Here is a 26,354-nt window from a genome sequence, read left to right as displayed (position 1 = left end):
TGTGAGTCTGAGATGTGTTCAGTCAGAGAGGAATAAAACAGCAACATTCCTGTTTCCCGCTTATGGAAACAAAATCAAAACAACACTTACATCTTGACTTTGATGCTGACTTCACTGACTCGTGACTTCACTTAAGACTTTAACCTTTTGACTTGAAATGACTTGATATCTTCCCAAGAGCCCATAGATAGAAAAAAATCTTTATTTTCCTGATAATTTAACTGATATACTTTGAATCAATAGCTTAAACGGAAGAACTGATGTGCTGGACTCACTCACTCTCAAGAGAGTAACCCAAAAAAAAAATCACAAAGATAACAAACGGAGTCGTCAGCGCTCACAGATAAGTGTTTATCACTTCTTTAATGATGCTCAGCGCTGAGGTGCTTAAGGCTGAAACGTGTCCTGTTCTTTCGCTGCTGTGCATCATTAAAGAAGCGATAGACGCTTATCTGTGAGAGCTGACGACTCCATTAGTTACACTTTGAATCGATCCCATTATGCGAGACGGACGCAAAGGTGTGTTTGTCAACGCAGACCAGCTGACAGACAAATAACGACTTTTTTTATCAAGTCAAAAACAAACTGTAGGACTTGGACTTGGTACTTGGCTGTTGTTGGGACTTGTTGGTCTTGATTTGGGACTTGAATCATGACTTGCAAAACAGACAGTGAAACCTACCTCTGTTATTTAAACAGTGTTCAGAAGGTCGCCGGGTTCATGTCAGCTGTCATTTAGTCAGACGTAGGTGCTACTTTTTTAATAAATGTTTTGCATCATAAAAGATAATTTGCTCTACAGTCAAACTATCAGAATAAGTGCTGTTTTGAAATGTACTTTTATTTTTTTATTATTAATGTCTATGACTCATGAAATCCAGACTGTTACAGCTTTAGCCACTGCTGAGGCCTTTTTTTTTATTTTTTATAGCAGTTTCTGTACAAGCCCTGTAGATACTTCAGTCTTGTCTGTTGGACTGTTACCGTAGCAACCCAGACATACTGCCAGGCAGTCAGTCACCTGGGCCACACCCTTCCCCAACTATCAAAGCGGCACACCCTGTGGTTGCCATGGTTGCACCTGGCCTCTCCGTCCCATAACCAAAGAGACCGAAAGCTTCGCCAGGAATGACTGCGGACAGTTTTATATGGTGGAAATAGAACGTAAACGCCCAAGCACGTGCACAAACACACATTCATGCATGCATAAACACACACACACACACACACACACACACACACACACACAGACCACAATCGAAATGAAACCTTGAGGCCTTTATACAAATATCCTCTGTTCTCTCTCAACAAATTCAATACGCAAATGCACAGACACAGAAATAGTTTGTACACACACACACACACACACACACACACACACACACACACACAGTCTCAGTGCAGACCCGCCCATGGTAAACTGAGTGATGTCTGATGTGGGTTTAACATCTCTGGACATGCTTTCCGCTTCATGTCTTTTCTTTTTTTTTTTCTTTCTTTCTTTCTTTCCTCCTTTCTTTTCTTTTTTTGGTCTCTTTCCACACCATTCCCTTCACTGTCTATAAATCATCATCATGACTTTTTTTTTTTTTTACCACAAACTAAATCGCCAGGCTGGTGTTAAGCTGCGTAAATGATCAGGAAAAAAACAGTTAAAACATTTGAAGAAAAGTTTTTATTTAATCCAACTTATTTGTATGGTTTGGGCCGGGCGTTCTACTGGTGGTGATAACACTGCGTTCATACCCAGCATCCCCCCTTTAGCTACTGCTGACTTTCATTTAACAGTGTAGAGACATCTATCACCATTTGTTATTGTCTTCTGGAATAAAAGATTAATTAATAGCAACAGTGTCCACATGATGAGGATACAGAGCGTCACTGTTTCATTTTCTCCACACGCATCTTTTGTTTAGTTTGTAACACATAGTGTGACTGTAAGCACTCGGAAACCGAGGATGACTGAGGTTGTCAGAGTTTATGCTTAGCTGTGGTGGCGGTATATATCGAGGAAACGAAGCTGTTCTTTTGCTGAGATCTACAAACATCACTAAAAAAGAAGTCTGACCGCTCTAGAAACACAAGCAGTCAGACGATCAGACACAAACCGACAGTTTCCAGTATCCGGATTATTTAAAACATTTATTTGGAGTTCACACTGAGAGTGAGAGTCACATGAAATATGCAGAAGGTCAAAGGTGAACCAGGAAGTAGATCTAGAAGCTGTTAATAGACATTTAGTTTTGGCACTATTTTTACTGCTTTACTTTGTTTTTTCTTCTAAATAAGTTTAGACTTTGTGTTTCTTTACAGTCACACTTCTTTTTAGTGATGTTAAACGTTCCCAGATCTCATCTATTAACTTACATGCAATGTTATTATTACTGATGGAAAAAACTGAAGTTGTAATAATCCAGAATCGTCCAAATCAAAGCACTTTCTTATTATTTTCTTTACACTCAGAGAGACGATAAGTAAACAAGTAAGCAGCAGACATTCAGAGAAAGAGACAGAGCAGCGGCTACTCATGTTGTCATCATGTAATGACCAGAACACACATACACCCGCCCATAAAGACACCGATGTACCAAAACTGTTTCTGTACCGTCACCAATCAGAGCTCCACGTTATAATTACGCGTGTGCGTGCGTGTGTATTTAGACACCATATAATAAGTAAGGACAGACTGAAGGACCGCCGCTGTAGCTGCTGCCGGTAAAAGAACACTACTCTTAACAAAAGTCCGCTTATTTTCAGCCTTTGACTATTTAAGTTTAGTTTTTTTTTATTCGCTCTGCAGCTTTACAGTACGTTCCCCCGGTTTGCAAATAGCGCTGCACTTAAACAGACACTAATGTTATTATATCACATTTACACCAACACAGAAGTATTTAGCTCTATTTTTAACAGATGTTTTCTGGCTCGCCTTTTTATTTTTTTTTTGTTGCTGCATTTAAATCCTGAAACTCCTCACAAGCTCAGTTTTGAATTTGAATGATTTTATTTTTGGCTCACAGTCTCTTACCATCTGTTGCTCTTTTCTCAGTTCACTTCAGTTCACTTCTCCTTTTTGTTAAAAAAAAGTTTTGTAGTATAAACATAGTGTGTAGGATAATAAAGTATGTTTGAATGAGAAGAAAAACTTCATAACAGTAAACTTATCCATCACTGATCATCACGTATGATTCTGTGTGTGTGCATGCGTGTTATAGGCCACTTTTGGGGACAGATTTCAGACTAAAGACCATTTAATTGGGGACAGCTTGTCCAACTGGGGACAAAAGCTGTGTCTCAATTGGTAAAATGGTCATTTTTGAGTCAGTGGTTAAGGTTAGGGTTAGGTTTAGGCAAGTAGTGGTTATGGTTGGGGTAAGTCTCCAGGAAATTAATGTAAATCTGTGTAATGTACCCAAAAGTGACCAAGGCAAACGTGTGTGTGTGTGTGTGTGTATTCTCTGTCATTATGTGGTGTGTAACCACTTCAGATAGCGAATCTCCAACTGCTGAGAGAAAGAGAGAGAGGATGGGAGGGGCGTCAAGGTGCTACTGGTTAGCCAACACACACACTATGGCTGCCATGTTTTCAAAAATAATTCTAGTTTGAACGAGGACCAACACTTATTTATTCAAATAAATTTGAAAGCAACCAATGAGATGAAGAGACATATAAAGCGTGATATAAGCTGCCCCCAGACTTCACAGGCATGGTTTCATTTTTGTAAAGAAACTCGAAAGATGTGATAATCACCTACAAATTCTACACATAGATGGTATAATAAAGAAATATTATACACATTAGTTGTGCTAATTCAACAAAATTGCAAGTTCTCATCAATTATATCTCACAAATTTGCGTTAATTATTGCGGTCTGGAGGGACTGCATGAAGCTTCAGACTCAGGCCAGACGTGAATTATTAAAGAGCTTCTTCACTTCCCGTTTGCGCTTGAACACACCCCATTCACAGGTTTAAAAATGCATCAACATCCATGCATATCAGAATTTGAGACCCAAGTTCAGTTCGGGTCTTCAATTTTGCTGCAAAATATGAGAGCAGACCTTGACTTTTTGTTGTTACTCCTCCTTCAAAGACACAGTGAAGAACACTTCAACATATAGACAGGAGGGGATTGAACCGCCAACCATGCAAGTAGTTTTTGATTACGTCTTGAACCACAGCCGCAACCCGGTTTGATCTGAGAGTTGCAGGATCGGGATCCTAGTTTTAGGCCTGTGCAGGACCCCCAAGAGGGTAGATGACAAGTAAACAAAGAGAACGATGAGATAAAAAAAAGACAAAAGATGGCTGCTGGCCATGTGGTTGTATACAGAAGAGGAGGAGAAGAGGAGAGGGATGGAGGGAGGGAGGGCTTGAAGTCATACTCGCCACGGCTCCACAGTGGTTACTGTGGTTAGAAAGATAGAGTGAGGAAGAGGAGGGGTGACGGATGGGGGTCTGTATAGGGAAGAAAGAGAAAAGGAAATATACATGATGATAAAGACAAAAAAAAAAAAAAGGGAATTACTTCTCCGGGAAAAAGATGAGGAGGTTAAAGATGAAAGGAGGGACAGATGGATGATGCAATTATCTCTTTCTCAAGTGGTTGCATTAAAGAACGAAGGGGATGATAGAATATACGAGGAGGAGGAGAAGGAGGAGGAAGGATGATGTCATATGGCTCTCATTGGAGGGAGAAATGTTGGAAGAGTTAAAAGACGTCGAGGGAGATGGTTGGAAAAGAGGAACACGATCGTGACGTCAAAGGAAGACGAAGAAGAAAAGTTGAAAGTAAGAAGAAGAGTTTGCTGGAAGAAGGGAAGAGTATTGTGAAGCAGGAGGAGGGAAAAAGGAGAGAAAGAAAAGTTAAAGGAGGAGCGATGTGAAGAAAGTGAGGACGATGGAGGTTAAAGGAGGTAAAATCATTTGAATCTCGAGGCTGATTTTTTTGCATACAGCCGCTTCATGTCTAGACCTGCCCCCAGAACGCTCAAGAGAAAACCCTTCAAACACCTGGACTCAACTCCTTGTCTGACATTGATGACATCATCAGCGCTTGACACAGATGGTGTAGACTGTTGGATGAATAAGCTGCTTTACATTGAAGTGAGAGCTCTGCCTTCTGGGAAGATGAGTCACTGCGATTAAAAGAATATGTTGCAGACATCAGCAGAAATCACAATGAATATTATTATTGCTGTAGTTATGTGTCACTACAAGACCTTTACAAACTGCTTACAGTTAACAAACATGCAGGAGTAAGTTATTTACAAAATGTACAGAGAGAGTTAGAGTGGGGGCATGTAATTAGGGGTCTTAATGGGTCAATTTAGCTCTTACTATCCAAGACACAACCCTGGTGCTGAGTCGTTGGTGTTTTCTCTGATTGAGCTGTCTGCATTTTGGATTGGGTCTAATTATCCTTCGGTACCCATTTCTTGCAGATCAATTTATAGACATTGGGTTCCAGTTTTTTCAGATTGATTTCAAAATTTTGGTACAAGACGTGGAGGTAATCGGGGAGGGGGGGGGGGGGTTTGAAGTCAGACTTTGATATCAAATTTTCTATTGTAAGGTGTAAACAGCTGGCAAAAACTACTTTGAGCTAGTTTTCAGTACTTTAAATGTAGTCAAACATCCAAAGTGTATTATCTTGCAGATTTGTATTCCTGTCAGTGTGTGGACAACTGACCTATTAAACAATATTTAAATCATCACTGACTAAAACCCAGGTGAACATCACCACAGTCATTTTTAACATAATAGTTAATTACTGTTACAATAAACATGTTCAAATGTGCAGTTGGAACAGCTTCAGACAGGCGTAGGTCGTCAATATCCATTGATTAATTTAAGAATAATCCATAAACTGTGTTAAATCTTTATGCAACACATTACACTGGACAAGATAACTCGGTCCAACCCCTGTAGTCGTGTGTATGAACACAGCATAGACCAGGTGAGGGTTAAATTCCCTCTGAGATCTCATGCTGAAAAAAACCATCTAAAGAATCTGTACGTGATTTAGACAGAAATACCGAGCGACCGACACGTGCTCGGTCTCTAGAGAAGACACTGTTCAGCAGCAGTGTCCTGTCATTGTTGGTGATTCCTCATTTAACCCAGCCTGAGGATAGCTGTACCTGAGTGACTGAGGAATGCAAACAGACTGGTTTACGGCTAAAGAAGGTGCAACTAATGAGGCTCTGACGTATTTAAAGGTTATAACTCAGGGGTTTCACTCTTTATGCTTCAAGTCCGTTTGTAGTTGCTTTGTGATGTTTTTAAATGACTCAATCAATAAACGTGTTCGTTCCTTTTCCCTTTGTCAGCATATGTTTTGTATATTTTATCTATTTTGGTTTTTTTTATTTGCAAACAATTGTTGTCTAAAAGTTCAGCATCTGATGCTTTTTAAAGAATAAGTCTGGCAATGTTCTGTATAAAAGACCAAAACAAACAAACATTTTAATCTGTTTCTCAACACTATCTGACTTTTTCGACACTTTTCTGTCACATAAAGGCTCCTTTATTTTATTAAACAGCTGCTCACTGTAGTTTTTCACAAACGCTACTTATAATAGGAATAAATGCTGCATTTGTTGGGGACTATTTTTAACTGCGGATGGATACACATTTGATGCTCTAGTGATTTATATTCAGCAGCAGGATGATGTGTGTGGGTAGTAAGGCTGCAACTAACATTTATTTTCATGATCGATTAATCTTTGGATTATTTTCTTGATTAATAAATCGGTTGTTTGGTTTATAAAAAGTCAGAAAATGGTGATAAACATTGATCACTGTTTCCCAGAGCCTAAGGTGATGTCCTGGAATGTCGCCTTTTGTTTACAACCCAAAGATCATTCAGATTGTTATCATAGAAGACTAAAGAAACTAGAAAATATTCACATTTGTGAGGCTGCAATCGGAGAATTTGGACAAAATGACTCCAAACAATTAATCTATTATCAAAATAGTTGGCAATAAATTTGATAGTTGGCAACTAATCGATTTAATCGACTGATTGTTGCAGCTCTTCATGGTAATAAAGGAACACGTCAGCCAAAAATGGAGCTCTACGGCACAGAAGACTAAGACATATCAGGCTTTGAATAGAGAGATTGGATCAGTTCATTGTTGGTTTTGGTCTTGTTATGGGATTTGAAAAAAATCTGGAATATCGCAAGACATACTGTATAAACACATTGAGAGTGTAATTGGCACGAGCAGTGAGCCACCAGGGTCGGATGAACAAATGAAAAAAAATGTGCTTTTGGAAGAAACTCAAACTAAATCAACAGAAAATACAATACAGAAGATGTCACAGTCCTGCCCACGCTGTCTGACTGACAGCTGATCTCTGGGAAATGTAGTCCAGAGCCACAGCGACGGAGGGGGGAAAGATTCCTCCCGTAACAACTCGTTGTGTTATGTGTCTCTGACTTCTCCAGAATTAAATCAGGATTAAGTTACTTAGATTTTGGCTGACATGAGGCATCATGTTTGTTTGCTTCTCAGTCACTTCCGTGTTATTAACCGCCAAGTCACATACATCCGAGCCTTGTGAAACATAAAATAATCACCGCATGATCGGTTTCTACAAGTCAGAGACTGACAAACATGATAACTAATAAATATAATGACTCATAAAGCTGTAGATCCTGTTTGGAAACAAACAAGTGGTGTTATCACAGTACATTTCCCAGCTGGTGAGAATTAGCTCCATCTGAACTGTGGTTCACCTTTTTAATGAAGCGAAGGAGTCGACTCTGTGCAGGACGGAGCCTCTGAGTTCACATCTTTGTGTTTTTGTGGGTGGCGAGCCCAGACCCTTGTAGAAACACAGTCTGACAACACGCAGCCTGTCTGCGTGTTTCCACAGAGGCCAGACGTCAGGCGGACCCAACAGCACGCCGACACTGAGCCTCTGTTAACAACGTGGAAACGATCCTGCTGTCCTCTCCATGCTTTCTCACACACACACACACACACACACACACCTGAGTGAACAGGCTGTGTTTAGCTTTCTGACACAAAGTCTGCACTGTGTTTTTGGCTGTGGAAACTGCTTTTTCACTGTTTTCCACGGGATTTACTGTCTCTGTGTGTGTGTTTTTTATGCCTTTTTTCTCACATTTGAAGTTAGAAAGAAGTTTTGTTTTTACCATGTTTGCAATAAAAATATCTCAGGAACAATTTGACTGAAATCTGGTGAACATATAAGCCCGGAGATCAGGATCTAAGGTGTGAGGTATTAGATGGTTATGATCAGTGGGAACTCTGGGAGGTCACCAGCTAAACAGCAGAGCATTCAACACAACTGTGACGGCGGCTGCAGCTCTGTGAGTTCTTCTTAAACTCCGCCACGTCTGGATTTACTTTCACATTCAGTGGTTGTGTCCGTTTCCGCAGCCGGCCGGTCTGCAGGTCTGACCACCTCGCTCAGACCGGATCAACACTCTCAGCTCTGTCAGAGTCTCCCAGCTGCAAATACTAGAGCTGATTTATTTTGTGCTGGTATTCAAATTGTTTAGTTTTGATGAAATGTCACAGGATTAGTTGACTTCCTGTTTGCTTACAGACACATATGATGTGTTTTATAATTTGTTGCACTAGAAGAAGGAGGTTTAGTGTTCTCAGAGAATCTGAGGTTGGTAGTACGGAGACATCTTGCGTGATAATATTGTATTAACACTCCGATGTCCTATAATTTTAGCATTATTATTAATATGCACTGAACCTTGTAGTAGAACAGTTTGCATTGAGTTTACATAGTTTTTTTGTGATATATATTATTGAAATATATTTCAGTTTGTCTTATATGTGTGGTAAATTGATAAAACTTGCTGCTTTACTCGTATTGTCACTAGTAACTTTAGTCTAAATGTTGTTTCTGAGGGTTTTTCGCTTCAACAAGTCAGTCAGATTCTCAAGAAAGTCCTGAAAATATTGTATTATTGTCATTATCTTTGTGTCAGAACGGTCCATTTCTTAATTAAAGAAGAAATATCAGCTACATTCTGTCACAGTTCAGCGTGATGTTTTTGTTTTTTATTTTTAGCCTCTCAAGTATCACAGAGATCAATGCTCTTATTATCAGAACACACGTTCACACCTAGAAGCTGCTCAGTACAACCACAGTCTGATCAGTTCGTCACCGAGCAGCTCCGCCGGAGCAGCCATGGGTTCGGGGGTCTCGCTCGACGGCGCCTCAGCGTTTGTAATGACGGATGGACGAGCGCTTCTCTTTAGATTTATCCTGCTGGTCTAAAGATTGAACCCACAACCTTCTGGTTACAAGGGGGTTTATTTGGTCCAAATGCTGAAAACGTAACTGCTCTATTAATGTTGGTAACCGACCTGAGTAATGAGCGTCGCGTTAAGCTTGTGATGAAAGAACCACAAAATGTCTTCCATCCAGAACAGTCCTCTGGTCGGCTTTGAAAAAAAATAGTTTCTGTCTAAGAAAGACCGGAGGCTTTTTCAGTGGTGAACTGGGTTTCAGGGGTTTTTCATGTGCTGGTTTGAGGACAGAATCATGCGATGAAGCTGGTCCGGTTCACATGCTGTGGTGGAGTCCAGTAAACAATGTAGTAAATCACATTAGAGAGAGAGAGAGAGTCTCAGATTTAAAGTCTTTCCCTCTCTACAGTATCACTATTTCTCTCATTTTCTTTCTCACATGCTTTATTGGCACGTCATTATCACGATTATGCAAGCGATGTATCACTAAATTAATAGATCAGTACGATCCAGTAAATCCTGCCTTGTCAGACTGTTTTTCACATTTTATAATCACATATTTAAACAAACTGGTGTTCACGCTCAGACAGAGGAGGACAAGGTCAGGCAGCACTTGTGTGAGAAACAGCTGACACTCAGCACTGTGTGTGTGTGTGTGTGTGTGTGTGTGTGTGTGTGTGTGTGTGTGCTGGGTGGGGGGTTGGGGGTGCTTAAGATGAATCAGCAGTCCACCTTCCTTAAGCATCTCTTCTTTTCAGCAGCAATAAATAGACAACAACGACACATCCATATCTGACAAATGAATCTAGGAAAATGAGGAAATGTAGTCATGGCGCCTGGAAGTGTGTGTGTGTGTGTGTGTGTCTCTGTGTGTGTGTAGGGGGGGGGGGGGTCTGGTCTTCCCTCGCTGCTAGTACTTGAGCTGTGTAGTGTTGTGCTGACCCCTGCTGGTAAAATCTGGGTATCACAGCCTGAGTCTGTGTAATCTGCTCATGTGATGAATGATACTGATGATGATCTGTTTTCTCTGTCAGGAATTTAATATAAAGATAAATATAAGGGCTTTCATTTGATTTAATGTTTATAGTGTGTGTCCTTTCTTTGCCTGTTGTCTGACTGTGATTTATCTTCTCTACTAGTCTGAGAGGAGTAATACCTACAGGCAGCATGTCTTGATAGTTTTTCAGTGACAGTAAATGAGTCTGTCATCCCTTCAGCCTGATGTTGTTTCCTCCCAGTGTGTTCCCTCACATCAGTTCCTCCTTTATGTGTTTCTGTAGGGAAAGATGAGGCGCGGGGCCAACTGGACAGCGCGCTGCAGGATGTCAACGTGCGTTACGCCGTCCTGGAAGAGACAGAGAAGCGAGCGGTTTGCAGAGCGCTGATAGAGGAAAGAGCGCGCTACTGCAGCTTCGTCACCATGCTGAAGCCTGTACTGGTCAGTACTGCCTCTGTGTGTGTGTGTGTGTGAGATGACTGGTTCAATTACACCAGTACAACACTGGCAGAATAGTCACACTAATCATTAATGTGTGTGTGTGTTTGTAGGACCATGAGATCAACATGCTGGGTGAAGTGACCCACCTGCAGACTATTCTGGAAGATCTGACCAACCTGACAGCTGAGCCCAATAAACTCCCACCAGCCAGCGAGCAGGTACCCTCCTCTTCCTCCATCTGATGTTTTTAGTGACCTCTTACGTTCCCCTAGTGCCACCCTCAGGCCACATGTTGCATTTTTAGCTCCATTATTTGTAAAATAGCAAGAGCAAGTCTGGGGGTGTTTTATATTTTTCTTATTGTCATTAAAAACCCATGTGCAGACCAAAACCAACAATGAATACAACAAACAAATATTGTGTGTGTATCCAAAGCAAATCTTATTCCTCTGTACCGTAGACCTGCCCAAAAACTATTGAAATCAATCAATCAATGTCACCCATTTTCACTAGGTGACATGTTCCTTTATTACCACGAACACACGCATTATAGTTCGACTTAATCCCGCACACACAGTCCTGCTGCCAGAAATAGTCTTAAGAGCACCAAATGTGGATTAATCCACTGAAAACAGTCCGTAATAAATGCACCGTTTCCTCCTGTTTGAGTAATGTTCTCTAAACACGACAGCTGCCCAGCTGTTACAGGATATTATGAGCCTTTTTAAAAAATGAAACTATATATCTGTGACCTATTTATAAAGATTTACATCTTCAGTAGGAACCGACAGGCTACAGACAGGGGTAGGGAAGTCAGAAAGTAGTGACAGACGGACTAAACACATGACTGCTTCTGTCATGGGATTTGCTAATAATAAGAAAAAATGTAGAATAACACCAGCTTTATCCTCACAACAGTGCACACAGAAACACAAAGTCACCTGATTTGTCATTTGTTTGTGTGTGTGTGTGTGTGTTTCTCAGGTGATTTTGGACCTGAAAGGTTCTGATTTCAGCTACACCTATCAGACGCCTCCAGCCTCTCCCAGTAACACTCTGTCCAGGAAGAGCAGCATCAGCAGGTAACACACATAACTCATAACTCTGCTGCTGCGTTTCCACTGGTTAAGCAAACCACCTCTATGTTAGTGCTACCAATCCTTAACTGTAGTGTTTATGTGTGTTTTTTATAGTAACTACCAGTCTGGATCAGTGAGACACGTTCCCTCCTTGGACTCTATCAGCTGTGCTGTGGATGGAGTTCACATCCAGGTAACACACACTCATACATATCGTAGATATAGGGCCTGTTTTTTTTTGATATGTCTGAACAGAATATGAACTTAGAAAACATTTTACTCAAAAAAAAATAAAAATCCAGTATTTCAAAATGATTTGTCCTCAAAAATAGCAGAATTCCTTTAGATCACTCTTAACGTCTCTGATGATACTTTATTTTTCTTTCATAAAAGTATATTATATGTTTATTTATTGATTTAAAAGTAAGCATACATTTGATATGCAGTATATGGCCAAAAGTACACAGTCACCCCTCTCCACACACTCTCGTGTCCTTTTGGTCTGAAGCTGTTTGACATCTTAAAGCTGCAGCAAACAACAATATTTTAGACAATAAAGTGTTTCCAACCTTGTGACAACAGTCTCCTGTTTCAACAAGATAACGCCCCCCGTGCACAAAGCCATTTGTTTTCTCAGTTCAGTGTGGACCGGCCTGCACAGAGCCCTGACCTCAACCCCAGTCCAACATCTTTAGGATGAACTGCAACGCCGACTGTGAGCCGGACCTCACTAATGACCTCTAGTGGCTGAATGGGAGCAAATCCCTGCAACCAGGTTCCAACATCTGGTGAAGAGCCTTAAAACTAGAAGAGTGGAGGCTGTTAGAGCATCTAAACATCTGTAACATGTGGGTGTAAATGGGGTGTCTGCATACTTTTAGCCATGTACTGGACATTACTGGTACTTTAATATCATCTAATTTCAGTCCCACTCAACAAATATATGCTTTTAAACTTTAAATTCTCATTTTTAAAACATCTTACTGGTAAATTTTACTCAAATAACACACTCCCTGAATCACACACTATCATTTAAGTATGAAACTAAGAGCTTTTGAAAGACGTATAAAATAGAAACACACCGCTCTAACCCTCTCCTGTGTGTAGCGCTGCTCCTCCCCCTATCTGCTGATTGGCTGTGACGAAAGCGGGCGGTCCCTCAGCGAAGGGAACTCCCCGTCTCGCCTCGGTCGTCAGGGCAGCCGTGGTCGCTACGGTTACGCTGCCGGCCATGGCCACCACCCCGCGCTCGGCCGCCGTGTTAGCCGCAGGGATATGAGCACCGTGAGAAAAAACTACAACTATTTACATTCCTCCCCAACCTGAGTGGCTTCCTGTGTTTGACCGTGTTGTAACCGTTTGTTGTCTCCCATCGGTATTAACTGGACTCATATCATCTCCTGTTGTTTTACCGTCTTTATTCCTCGTGTCCTCCATCAGTTCACGCATCGCACTTCTTTTTATACCCTTTTTTATTTCTTCCGATTTTCATCCGCTTCAAATGTCTTCGGTTAAACCTCATGTCTCATCCCGTAAACTCTGAATTTAAACCCTCTGTTGTCATTTTAATCCTAATTTTTGATCCCATGCCATAAAACTGGATGTTTGTATGTGTTCAGATGTACAGTGTTTACGTTTTGTGTATTTATGGTCTAATTTTTTTGACGTATCAGTGTCTGCTGATCCGTCTCATGTATCCTTTGCTGTGTGTCTTTGACTCTTTGATGTGTTTTTTGCTGTCAGTATGTTTGTGACTTAATTTTTTGTGAATACTCACAGCTGCTTTTGTTTTTAGACTCCAAGTGACACTTTAGACTTTAGGAGATAATTAATGGTTGATTTTTATTTATTTTGGATGGTTGATGCATCAGTGAAGTAAAATAGTAGCTGAAGCAATCCAGTCAGCCATTTCCTGTCAATTTCCACTTAAATAAATATTAAAAAAATCACAGTGTAATACTCAGCACTTTCAGTTCTTTACTCTCTTGATTATTCGTGTCAGAAAATAGTAAAAAATGCCCATCAACATTAATCTTAAATGTGCTTGTTTTGTCTGACCAACAGTCTAAAAGACATTCAGTTTACAATATAAAACAGAGAAAAGCAGCAAACCCACACATGAGAAGCCAGAACCAAAAGAATTCAATGACTTAAATCATTAATCAGTGATCAAAACCGTTACTGATTAGCTTTCTGTCACTTGATCAATAGACTAATCGTCTCAGCTCTAAAAACGTTCAGTGTACAGTTATCAGCATGTTTTCATTATGTGATCATCTCGTCCCACCCTGCAAACCTCAACCAGCCTTCGTCCCACTGTCAGATACCTCGTCAAATATCTCTCTTCTGTTACCAAGACACCTTCTCTGTTATGGAAGATTTGGTGTAATGCCCCTTTTATAATGGTGTTAATATTACTGTCAGTGGTGTCTCGTCAGTGGTCCTGTGAGTTTTCTTTGCCTGTTAAGTGATGATGGAAATACATCAGGTTTGTGTGGTTTTTTTTTTTAATTGAAGAGTTTATTTCCAAAGTTTAATGAGCAAGATGATCATTTATAACCAACATTGAATTAATGTGATGTCAGTCCAGGATGTTAAATGACAATTCTGGTGACATTTTATGTTTTTCTTCTTGTCGACAACTTTCATTAAAAAAACCAAAACCAACAATGAATTGATCCAACTATTGTTAGTGTATCCAAAGCCTGATTTATGTTATTCAGCTCAATTGTTGTCCAAAAAAATTATAAAACACTTCAGTGATCCAGCTGTTTAAGGAAATCAATGGACCTTTTTTAAAGATTTGCCTCTTCAGAAGGAACCAATGTGCTTCAGGCTGAGACAGACGGGATAGGGAAGTTAAAAAGCCTTGATAGACGGACTGACACATTGTTCACATTGTTAGTTTTGGTCTACAGTAATGTCAGCTGAAGCCTTTAAAAGCATTTGAACTTTGGATCCAAACTCTTCGGTTACAGTCGGTTATCTGTCTTCAGCAGTCGTCACCGTGAGGAAAACGGCTCCTACGACAGACACATCTGTTTCTATGAAACAGCTGGTTAGCTTGGAAACTAAGAGCCAAGGTTAAACAAGCTAACAGAGCCTTTTTTTTTACCTGATGAAGAACATTTTCACTTCAACTGAATTACTTAGATAAGCTTTAAAGACCACAGAGTACAAGCTGAACGTGTTGATGACGACAGACCAGCAGGCGTTGTAGGAGTCAGTCAGTACAGCGACCTCCGCAGGTTTCTCAAGAAAAATCATTTGCAAAAATAACTTTTTCATTAAACTTATTATTTCTGCTGACAGGGAAATAGATGTGTGTTAGAGGCTTTTATCTAATAATGTGCTGACATCCTGTTTGTACCTGCAAACAGAAGAATAATCTTTATAATTGATGTGTGATGAGGGACTTCTATGATGGCTCAATGGGATTGCTCTTTGTGTATTAATGATATTGTCGTTTAACTCACACGACGTGCGGATTAATTGACTCCGACTGGTTTATTTATGACAGGATGCGGTTGGCTCCACCAATCAGCTCGCTTCTGGGATGAGCGGAGGAGCGGAAAACGGGCTGTTGGCCCCCCCACACAACATCTACACACACCATGGAGAGAGAGCCCGCGCCATGTCTGCATCTGGGAAGGTAACACACACACACACACACACACACACACACACACACACACACACACACACACACAGTGGCAGCATCACTGTGATTAACTAAACATTAAGAAATTTAAAAAGCAAACAAAAGTATCTCAGGGTTCTGTCACCAGAGGGACTTCTGCTTGAGCTCTTCTCTCCATGCTTGTGTGTAAAACTAGAAAAATCTATTTAAAAAGGTTTCAAAGTTCACCAAACATATCTGAAGACTGCTTCAGATGTGTTTCAATACAGCTGATCAGAAACCTGCAGCAGCCACCAGAGGGCAGCAGAAGACCAGAGGAGAACGTTCCTCTCCTCTCCTCTCGTCTCCTTTCCTCTTATTAGGGCCTGAGCCCAAAGGGCAAAGACCTTATTGTATTTCGTGTGTTTGTTTCTTTCTTATTATTCTTTCTTTATTATTACGCCACTTCAACCCTAAATTTGACCCCCTAAACATGCTCAAAAACTCACTAAATTTGGCACGCACATCAGATTAACCCCCAAAGTGCCAAAATGTGCTTGAGAGCGCCACCTATGTATCTGAAACAGCCGCCACGGCCCGTAGGAATGTCGTAGAGAGATCGAACCAAAACTCAATTATTCGTCTCATCAAGACCTACAAATCATACGCTGACACCCCTGACCTAAATCCAACAGGAAGTCCGCAGTGTGCTCATCAAAGTACGGCTTTGTGCCAATTTTGGACCTTGAATAAACACTGTCTCCTCCTAGGGCGTTAATGGTATCGGCTTCAAACTTTAATACATGACTTATCACACTGTGCTGAACAAAAGTTATTAAAAACTTTGTAATCACTCGAACAGTTTAGATCTAGTTGAATCCTCTTTTTGTTTCCTCTCCTTTTCCCTCCATATATCTATATGAACATCTAGCATATTATTTTGAAAACAGTAAATTAAACTTTAATACAGTAAACTTTACAACCCCCTCATCTCTCTCTCTCTCTCTCTCAGTCTTGCTCGGCCCGTGATCAGTTGGCGTTGACGTTGGGTGCGTTGAATTCGGACGCCCCGAGGAGCAGCAGGGACTCTCTGCACTGTTCCAGCGGCTACAGCACCCAGACCACCACCCCGTCCTGCTCCGAGGACACCATACACACACACAGTGAGTACAGAGACACGACCATCAAACACCATGAGTAAGACTCAACCAAGAAACCTTGATAATGACAATATAGTGAACCAAAATATTAATTGTTTGTTTATTTTAGTTTATTTGGGTATCGTATTTAAACTCCAAAGTCTAATCTGTTCAGGACTTGTACGACAGGTCTGGACAACTTGTACATTACGTTTGCACCTGAGAGAAAATTGATGAATGCCAATTTTCTGAAATCACTCGTACGTGCCTCTTAAGAACAAATCTGTTTGTGCGAGTGGTTCTTGCATGGGGCCTCTTGTGTTATGTTTTTACTAGTTTTGACCCACAAATAGTCTTTAAACTGATGACTGACCATGTGCTCTTCATGCTGCATCCAGTTATAAAACAATAAGAGAGGTTACTGAAGCAACTATGAGCTGTCTGACTTAAAGGAACAATCTGTGATATAAACTGATATAAACATATAAACTGATGGGGCAAAGCCACTAACACAAAACTGGAGAACACATTATGGTTTTTTTAGGTTTGTGTACACACGCTCACTCAGGCAGCTCTCGGCTGGTTGGTTGACTGTCTTTCTGACCTCTCAGCTGTATGTTTGTGTTGACTTGTTGTCTGTCATCTCAGTTATTTACTAGTTTCTCTGTATTTCTTCTGTTGCTGGTTTACTAGCTCCTCTCTGGGTCTCAATAGTTTTGTGTTTTCTTGGTTAAATTTCCTTCCTTCTCTTCCAGCTGTAAAGAGAGATCCTCCCCTCTATGGTAGGTCTCTGACTGCCTGTCTGCCTGTCTGTCTGTCTGCCTGTCTGCCTGTCTGCCTGTCTGTCTGCCTGTCTGTCTGCCTGTCTGCCTGTCTGTCTGCCTGTCTGTCTGCCTGTCTGTCTGCCTGTCTGCCTGCCTGCCTGCCTGCCTGCCTGCCTGCTCGTCTCCCAGCTAATATTCGGGTTCGATTGCATGTTATCAAATCAGCATCCATTTATCAAATGTGTTTAGGTTCAGCTGAGTATCAGTTCACTCTAATTAGTAATTGAGAATATTCATAATTGAATAAAACACAACCTTTAGCTGCAACCTGAAAATGAAGCAGCATAAGATGAAATAACACACCAGTATGCAGGCAGGACGTTAACCAGATAACAGTCAAGTTTCATTTTGCTTGTTGTGTAAATTGACATTCGTTACTACAGCTGATATAATCTGCTGTAGGCAATGTTTTATTTGTAATCTGACATGTGACAACAATGAGAAGCCTGCTACCTGAATGTTTAGTGTGTCAATGACAGTAAAAAAAAAAAAAAGATTTCGAAGTACAAACTATGATTAAACAAAACACAAAAATAGTTTAAATTAGAGCTGCAACATTTGTCGATTGATTGATTAATCGATCGAGAAACAACTATTTTGATAATCAATCAATTAAATGATCTTTTTAAGAAAAAAATACTAAAACTCTCTTGTTCCAGCTTCTTAAATGTGAATATTTTCTGGTTTATTTAATCATCTTTGATAGTAAACTGGGTTTATAAACTGTTCAGGACATTTTATAGACAAAAGGAGTAATCAATTTATTGAGAAAATAATCAACAGATTAATCAATAATTAAAATAATTGTTAGTTGCAGTAATTTAAATCCGAGTGGCCTCTTTTGGATGCTGAGGAGGTAAAACTGTCATTTATTTCATAGATGAATCTGTCAATTACCTTTTGATTGGTTAATTATTGATCTATAAAATGTCAGAAAATTGTCCAAGATGACGTCTTCTGGTTGTTTATTACTCAGAGTTTTAAATTAAAATGATACAAAACAGAAAAGCAGCACAGTTTTTATATTTGAGACACTGGATCCAACAAATGTTTTACAGTTTTGCTTCTTAGATGACTTGAAGGATTATTAATGTCAAGTGAACCATCTATGATACTATTTCTGTTATTATTTTGAGATTTTTCTTCTTCCCACTCCTTTTCAGTCCTGGAATGTGTAACATGTTGTTACAAATCTGTTATATTTTATGTAAAATTTTGTTTTGGTAATATACTCTCAAGTGATAATTTGCTAATTGGCTAATCAGTTGTTTGGCACTAAAACTAACTTCACCTCTTTAAATGTATGAATCATCCTTTTGTCAGCTGAGCTGTTTCGTTGACTGCTGACTCTTCTGTCAACATGAAGAGTCTGTAAATAATGACAGTTCCTTTAGGAGACAAACAGACTTTAACAGACTTTTTCCTCCAGATGAAAGTTTTTGGAACCAAAATATCCAGTTAGAGACAAACCGTACAGTACATCGTGTGTGTTCTCCATGATTTACTAGCTCATCCTATCTGTCTGTGTTTAAACCTCATATAAAGTTTTACGTCATTACCATGTGTAAGTGACGTGCTTTGGTTTTAAATTCATTATTGAGAACAGGATGCTTGGTTTTGCGTGTGAATTAAAAGTAATTGGGTTGCTGTGTTGCCTGTTTTTTTTATTGGAGGAGAAGAGTTTCCACCATGATGCATCCCTTAATTTTTCATTCATACACAAACACACAGGACCAGTGAGTCACTGATGTAATTATATGTTCCTGCTGTTCTGTCATCTGTGTGTCAGATGAGGAGATAAAAACATTTTATCAAATGTCATGGAGATAATCCAGAAAGAAAATAAAAGTGCAGCCGACTGCAGAGCAACAACTAATATTCTCTCTCTCTCTCTCTCTCTCTCTCTCTCTCTCTCTCTCTCCAGTTGACTATGAGTCCATCTCTCTCCACGGAGACGCCGACTCCATCTCTTTACATCACCTCTCCCACGGCAACAGCCAATCAGACTTCGACAAGTCCTCGACCATCCCGAGGAACTCCGATCTCAGTTTCCAGTACAGGAAGTTTGCTCAGTCCCAGCGCCCCGCCTCCACCGTCAGCCTGTTGGCGGAGCCGGAGCTGATCGGCGGATCCGTACGCCAGCTGCAGTCTCACACGGCAACCATCAGACGCAAACCGTCGTCCAAGCCGGCGTATCGCAGGGGTACGATCAGCGGGGGGGTCCCCATCCCCATCTGCACCCCGCAGATCCCCCTCAAAGCCATCGCGGGAAACGGCGGCAGCGATGAGAATGTTTTCACAGTGCCCTCTGCTGGAGGAGCGGGAGGTTTAGGTCACAGTAAACTCTGCACCTCCACGCAGAGCCTCAGCGCTCTGCCTCCTTCCTCCTCTTCTTCTTCCTCCCCGTACTACCAGCTGGTCCCGGGTCAGATGCCCATCCCGGTGCCCGTACCCACCGTACCCTCCCTGCCGCCGGAGGGCAGCAACGCCAAACAGCATCAACAGAGACAGTACCTACAGCAACAACAGCAACAACAGCAACAGATCAACCAACAGTTAAATCATCAGCAGCAAAGCGGTCAACTGCAGCAGCACAACCAGCAACTTCAGATTCAGCAGCAGCAGCAGCAGCAGCAATATCAACAGCAACAGTTTCATCATCAGCAGCAGCAGCAACAGTTTCATCAGCAGCAGCAACAGTTTCAATATCAACAGTTACCGCTTCAGCAACCGCAGCAGCTGCAGCATCAACAGGATCTGTATCAGCAGCAAGACCACCTGCAGAAGCAGAAGCTGTTCCTCCAGCAGCAGCAGCAGCAGCATCAGGCCTCCGCCGCCCAGGGAGAGCCCTCCGGTCTGGGCCACAGCGCTCACTACCAGCCCCAGGCTCCTCCGCCCTCCATCCAGGACCAGAACCCGGAGCAGCTGACCCAGGACGGAGGAGGAAACATGCTGAACCTCATCAGAGGGGTAAAACTCAAAAGGACCCTCACCAACGATCGCTCCGCCCCTCAGCTGCCCCCTCCGGCCAATCACAAATGAAGCTGAACGATTGTTTTGCTTCCCTGCTGGTTAACTGTTATGTTTAAATGGTTTCGTGCGCCCCAGAAGTGGCGACAGAGTGTGTCGGCACAAAGCGAAATCAAACACGTAGACTTCCTGTTCAGTACAGATGGCGGACTTGACGAACACGCTGATTAATCGCTGGAACTCTACGTGTGTCTTGTTTTATTTTAAGTTCTGTCGTTTAGATCTCTGTTTTTTTCTCTGTTGATTTTGTTGTCATTTCCTGTTGCTGCAGCGACCATCTTTTGCCTTTTTTTTTTTTTTTTTTTGGTTAGTGTTTGCATTATGAATGTGGATAAAAGTTTTTGTTTGACCCAGTCTTAACTATGGAACTGTTGATTGTTTTAGTTAGTACTCACTTCCTGGTCAGACGATTGTTATGTGGCTTGTTAATTAGCCAGACAGGAAGCTCTTAGCGTCTCAGATCCTCTTGAGTTCTGGGTGTGTTTGATTTGCCTTTTTTCGCCTAGACTCCCAGGCGGGTGGGGGTGGGGTTTATTAACTAGTTCAATAGCTCCACTGTGTCACATGGTTGAACCATGGCGTGTTGATGTTTTCATTTGCTGGCTGTGGGTCAGTAGCGGGTACGGTGTATCTGAACGGCGAGTGGCGGTGTTCGGTTCGGTCTCGGATCATCTCAAAGAGTCAAACACAGAACCTGAAGGTCATGACTCTGGAACAAAACATCGACTGGATCTGTAGATTGTAAATATGTTAGAACAAAAACAAACAAAAAAAAAAAACGCTTTGGAAGCAGCCGAGGAGGTTGTGATTTGCTGAATTTCACGTCCTCAAAGGTCGCTCACTTCCTCTCCCCCCCATACAGAAATTTTAACTGACAAATTTTTAATTGTTTCCACCTTTTGGGATGCCAAATGGTGCAGCTGAAGGTCACTACTTGCGGAAAAGGATTAGAAATGTTATTTTTGGGCGGTGTAAATAATCAGCTGGTTAATATTCAGAATAATCTCGATAAGGAGTCAAGTGATTTGTTGGCAACTTTTAGAGGCAACATTGATGTTGGAGAAGCAGATCGGCAACTGTGGACCACATTTTTGCTGATAACATAGCGGGCTATGAGGAGCAGAACTATAAAGGTTCACATTAAAAGAACTTTGATGTCTTTCTGTTTCTATAGACGCAGGATCTCATATGTTTAATAAAGACACTGCTAGAATTTGCTTTTGTTTGAGTGTTTCAATCAGCACACTTAACTGGAAATCTTCCAATTCTGCTAATTTACCTGCTAACAGCCTCCTTCAGAGTACTGTGTGCATTCAGTCAGCGTTTATTTATCTTTTTATTTATCTACAGAGTTTGGTCGGGTTCCAATAGCTGGCTCTATTGTGGATCCATGTTGCTGAAACATTTGGATTTGTTATCATGTATATCTAATTAATCCCCTTCATCCAGTCCAATATTGTTCTTTTATTAATCAACAGAGAGCACACATACAATCCCTGCTTCCAGACCTCTGAATCACTGCCCACATTTCTGAAAATGTGTTGTAACTAATTGATGGCTGTTTCCCCCTTTTTGGAAAAAAAACAACAACGAGGCCAATCAAAGCTTTGTACACAGGATTAGACATGAGGACGTAATCTCCTGAGCCAGAACCAGAAAAATAACAGCAAGGTTGCACGCAGTGTGCTGCAGCAGCCACACGTTCCAACTAAACGACATCACGCAGTTATCCGTCCTATATGCTGTTAAAAAATGAGAAATGTAAATATCTTAAAACAAGTTAAAAAATGCACAAACCCACATCACACCACCACAGCGCACTGCTTTATTTCTGAGTCAATTACAGACCTGACGTGTAACACTTGACCTGCCAGTATTATAACCACACCAACAGCTGCAGCACAGATACGTATCAGCTGCAACATTTTCTGCTCTGCTTGTCACCTTTCAACATGAAAATAAACGTAACAATGTAGATTTAATATGAAACAGGTACCTCAATTCTTAAGTTTTTAGGGTGTTCTGTGTTAATTAAGGGATCCAAGATCCCCTGAGACCCCCCTATTTTGCACACTGGTCTTTAATTGACATGACAAATAATAAGTAAACTGCTCCTAAAGCAACAGATACCAAAGCTTCAGTTCCCCCAAACAGAAAACATTAACATCATGTTAGAAGTGACAGTTCAGTCTGATTATCAGGGTTCATGTACAAAACTTTCAGGTCGTCTTTAATTGTAAATATCAAATCCATCTGGTAAAACTTGACTGTTTCTTTAAAGTCATTTTTTTGACTTGTGTTGTTTCAAAAGTTGTTAATAAGCCAAACGCAGACGTGGGTCGGAGCAGAGATTCAGACGGACGAGGGTTTGATAACATAACTTTGAACCCCAGCGGTACTGCAGAGCAGTATCAAGAAAGTTCTGATGCTAAGAAAGGGTCAAAGGTCATATCAACCAGCTGTTGACCATAAACTTGACTGCTGTCTGTTTTTATGTCGATGCTGAAAAACACGTGTTGCCTCTAAAAGTTGCCTGTTGAGCGTCGCTGTCGAAGCGCGCTGGGATGCAGGGCTGTAGCTACCGCTGACGACACTGAGGTCATTTCCTGTTTATATTTTGGGGGAATTTGAAGGATTTAATGACGTGAGGAGAAGTTTACTAGAGATGCAAGTATCAAGTTTTTTTTTTTTATTGTTGATTATTGTTTTGTTTAATCATTTTGGTCTGTAGTGAACAGTGTCCATCATAATTTCCCAGAACCCAAAGTGTCGTCTTCACATGTCTTGTTCAAAACCCAAAGATACTCAGTGCACTGTTGTAGAAGACTCATAAATTCACATTTTGAGAAGCAAGATTTTTGGCTTTTTTGCTTTAAAAAAAATGACGTCAACAATCAATATATTGTGAAAATTGTTGCTGATGTGTTTCCTCACAATCATCTTCAGAGTTTACATCCTACAATCACTCATATTCAGTGGGTGGGCTTTTTTTTTTAAAGGCAGAATGATATATTTTTAGACTAAATATCTTAAAATATGACTTATTTCACAAATATTCAGTAAGTAAATATTAAATGTCACATTTCTTTTACAGTTTGGTTAGAGGCTCGTCAGAGGTGTGTTCAGTATTTGGGGGTTCTGGTGGGGGAGTCTTGAGTCTTTCATGACCTCAGTTTTTTCTCAAATCCTGGCTACAGCCCAGGAGAGTCCAGCTGCATGCTGGGAAATGCAGTCCGGTGTCTGGTCAGCTGGTCTCGCTCTGTTCTCAGACACACTTCTCTGTGTATTTTAGGTTTTTTGTGCCGCTGCAGCTGATTTAAGTGTTTTATATTTGTAACGAGACAGAAACGTTGCCTCCTCATCAGTCTGAGAGCGTCTGGTATTCATCTGATTGATTGATTGATTGATTGATTGATTGGACCCAATAAGCCCACAGCCGCCCTGAGTCTGTATATATTAGTGCTTCTATTCCTGGGAGAGATCTAAATCTATATATAAAAAAATGTATGTACACATATTCTGATTGTATTTTTGTTGATTTATTGATCAGGTGATGTGATCAGATCTGACGCCGACGTCGGTTGTCACTCGTCATATTTTTGTAGAAAAGCTTTAAAGGAGGAAACCCAGTGAACTTCCTGATGTTTGAGGATCTGAAACCTGATTGGATGTCTGACTGTCGACAAGCGAGCAAAAGGACTAAACGGACGTACGACCGACATGAACCAACAGAATGTAGAAATGTTCTTTTTTCTTCATCTTTTGATGTTCTCTGTGGGATCAATAATAATAATAATAATAATAATTGATTGATTAATTGATTCTGCTGGTGCTCTTTTTTTTGTGTCGTGTACTTTCACTTCGCAGCTGGAGTGGTCGTGTATTCAGTGTTTACTGGGATGAATTTATGTCTTTTATTGACCTTTTTAGGGGGAAAAATTAATATTGAAAAGTTGGTCTTCCGTATTGATGAGGAAGCACAATGTTTCCCTAAATCTACATCTCTTCCTAACTTAAGCTTTATCCCAAAGACTGTTTGTCCTCTGTGTCTGTGCTGTAACGCCGCCATCTGCTGGTCACGTCTACGTCAAGAAACCTCTGCAAATCTCTTAAAAATCCCCTTCAGACATGTTTTAAGACATATAAAATACTCTGCTTTGAAAGATAGTTTGTGTCTGAGACGACTTTCCCAAAAAAAACCCCTCAAATATCAAATTAAAACTTCTTAAACTTGCATCTTCTCCTCCTCCCATATTGAAAATTTTGGAATCTATTACTGAAAAGTCCATTCTCAGTGTTTGTGCACTGGAGGCTTCATGTTTCCAGTTGCATACTGGACGACAGTTGGCTCCAGACTGGTTGTGATGTCACAAATCAAACGTACACGTCTTGAACTCTGATTTAATGTGAGCACAGAGAAACTTTCCTCTTTCAGCAGATGAACGTGAAAACAAACTCTACACATACATCATTCTGTTCAGAGAAGCTCAAACATCCAAGTGACAGTAAATAAAACACATTTTTGAGTAAAGGGGGACTTCAAACACTCTGCTTTGAATAATAATTTGAGTCTGTGATAGAAAAAATTAAATAATCTGAGTTAAAGATTTAAAATTTTGTTTATTTCAGTCTAACTCCTGGATACAGGAAGTCTGGATAGGTGGGTGTGATGTAGCGCTGCAAAGCCCCACTGGCAACGTTCACTCTTCAAAAACAGCCCAGCAGGACAGAAATCTCTCATCTTCATCTTCAGATCAGTTTCAGGAGCAGCAGAGCTGATGAAGCAGCAGCTCGTCTGACTCACTCTGTGGATAAACATCCTCGGTGATTTTCCTCAGGGTGTAATTTAGTCCAGGGCGGGGCGCGCACACACACACACACACACACACACAATCTCATCAGGGGGTAATTTGAACTCACTGAGCCCTGTGTGTGTTTGTGTGTGTATGTATTTTATACGTGTTGTCACTTCAAGGTCCTCAGTGAGTTATTTTCCATCTGAGAAACACATGCTGCCACCAGGAGAATACACACACACACACACACACACACACACACACACACATACACAACCTTGTTGACCCCGCCGGCTGACATCGAGCTGCAGCTTCTTCCTCTCACACACTTTAAAGGTCGGGTTCACAATTTTTAAGATCTGTCTTAAAACAACAGTCAGGTGTCCATATGAATGTTGAAGGAAGTTTTACTCGTTTTAATCATTCCTCCAGCTAATATCGGCCTGTCTGCATTAAAATCACTGTTTATTCTTTAAACAGAAGCTCCGAAAGTCCGAGACATCACAGGAAGAGCAGCTGGTGAGGAAAACGCCCACACAGCAGACATAAAAGCCTATTATTGGTCTACAAATCTTATTAGCGGAGCAATAATTTCCAAAATGACCACCAGCACACTTATTAGAGGGCCTGAATGTAGCGATTGAGACTGTAAATGCTTCTTGAAAAAAATAATTGACTATAATATTTTGAGAGAGAGGTTGAGGCTTTTTGAATGAGAGTCAGTTGGAGCCAACGGTGGTACTTTAAGGTTGCCGCTTTGCTCCTGAGGAGGTGAATCTTTAACAAAAAGGCTCTTTAATATATAGTTTCATTTTTAAAAAGGTTCAGTAATTTTCTAAAAAAGCCAGGCACTGTAGGTTTTTGTAAATGCTACTCAAACAGGAGGACATTTGTTGGGTACTATTTTCAGTGGCGGATTAATCCACATCCACTCGCTACACTGTGTAGTGAGTATTTCTGTATGTAGGATTGAGTCAAAACAAACCGTCTCACCTGTTTTAAATTCAGACAATATCTATCTATTATCTAACATATGGAAAAAATGATGAATATGAACAGTATAAAAATAAAAATATTGATGGCAAGTCAAAAATTATGAGATATTGAGCCAGAATTTCTAAAATTACAACTTAATATTTCATAATTTTGACACGAATATGTACATTATACCTTCTTTTCACTTATA

The 26,354-nt window shown here is 40.7% G+C and overlaps 1 protein-coding gene across 2 annotated transcripts in view; it reads left to right on the top strand.

Moving 5' to 3' along the window:
• Positions 1–24,189, top strand: part of mtss1 (MTSS I-BAR domain containing 1) — a 64,858-nt gene extending 40,669 nt beyond the window's left edge. Inside the window, exons 7-14 of one of the 2 annotated variants that reach the window (XM_067586333.1) lie at positions 10,524–10,681; positions 10,792–10,899; positions 11,666–11,763; positions 11,875–11,953; positions 15,281–15,412; positions 16,392–16,542; positions 17,274–17,300; positions 19,267–24,189. In XM_067586333.1, coding sequence (XP_067442434.1) covers positions 10,524–10,681; positions 10,792–10,899; positions 11,666–11,763; positions 11,875–11,953; positions 15,281–15,412; positions 16,392–16,542; positions 17,274–17,300; positions 19,267–20,384 — 1,871 coding nt within the window. In that variant the 3' untranslated portion in view covers positions 20,385–24,189. The remainder of the gene's footprint in view (positions 1–10,523; positions 10,682–10,791; positions 10,900–11,665; positions 11,764–11,874; positions 11,954–15,280; positions 15,413–16,391; positions 16,543–17,273; positions 17,301–19,266) is intronic. The other variant, XM_067586334.1, reaches the window with a different exon arrangement.
• Positions 24,190–26,354: the final 2,165 nt, after the last annotated feature.

This window comes from Thunnus thynnus, chromosome 4 (assembly GCF_963924715.1).
Source record: "Thunnus thynnus chromosome 4, fThuThy2.1, whole genome shotgun sequence".
NCBI lineage: Eukaryota > Metazoa > Chordata > Actinopteri > Scombriformes > Scombridae > Thunnus > Thunnus thynnus.
This window is presented reverse-complemented; position numbering and strand designations above follow the sequence as displayed.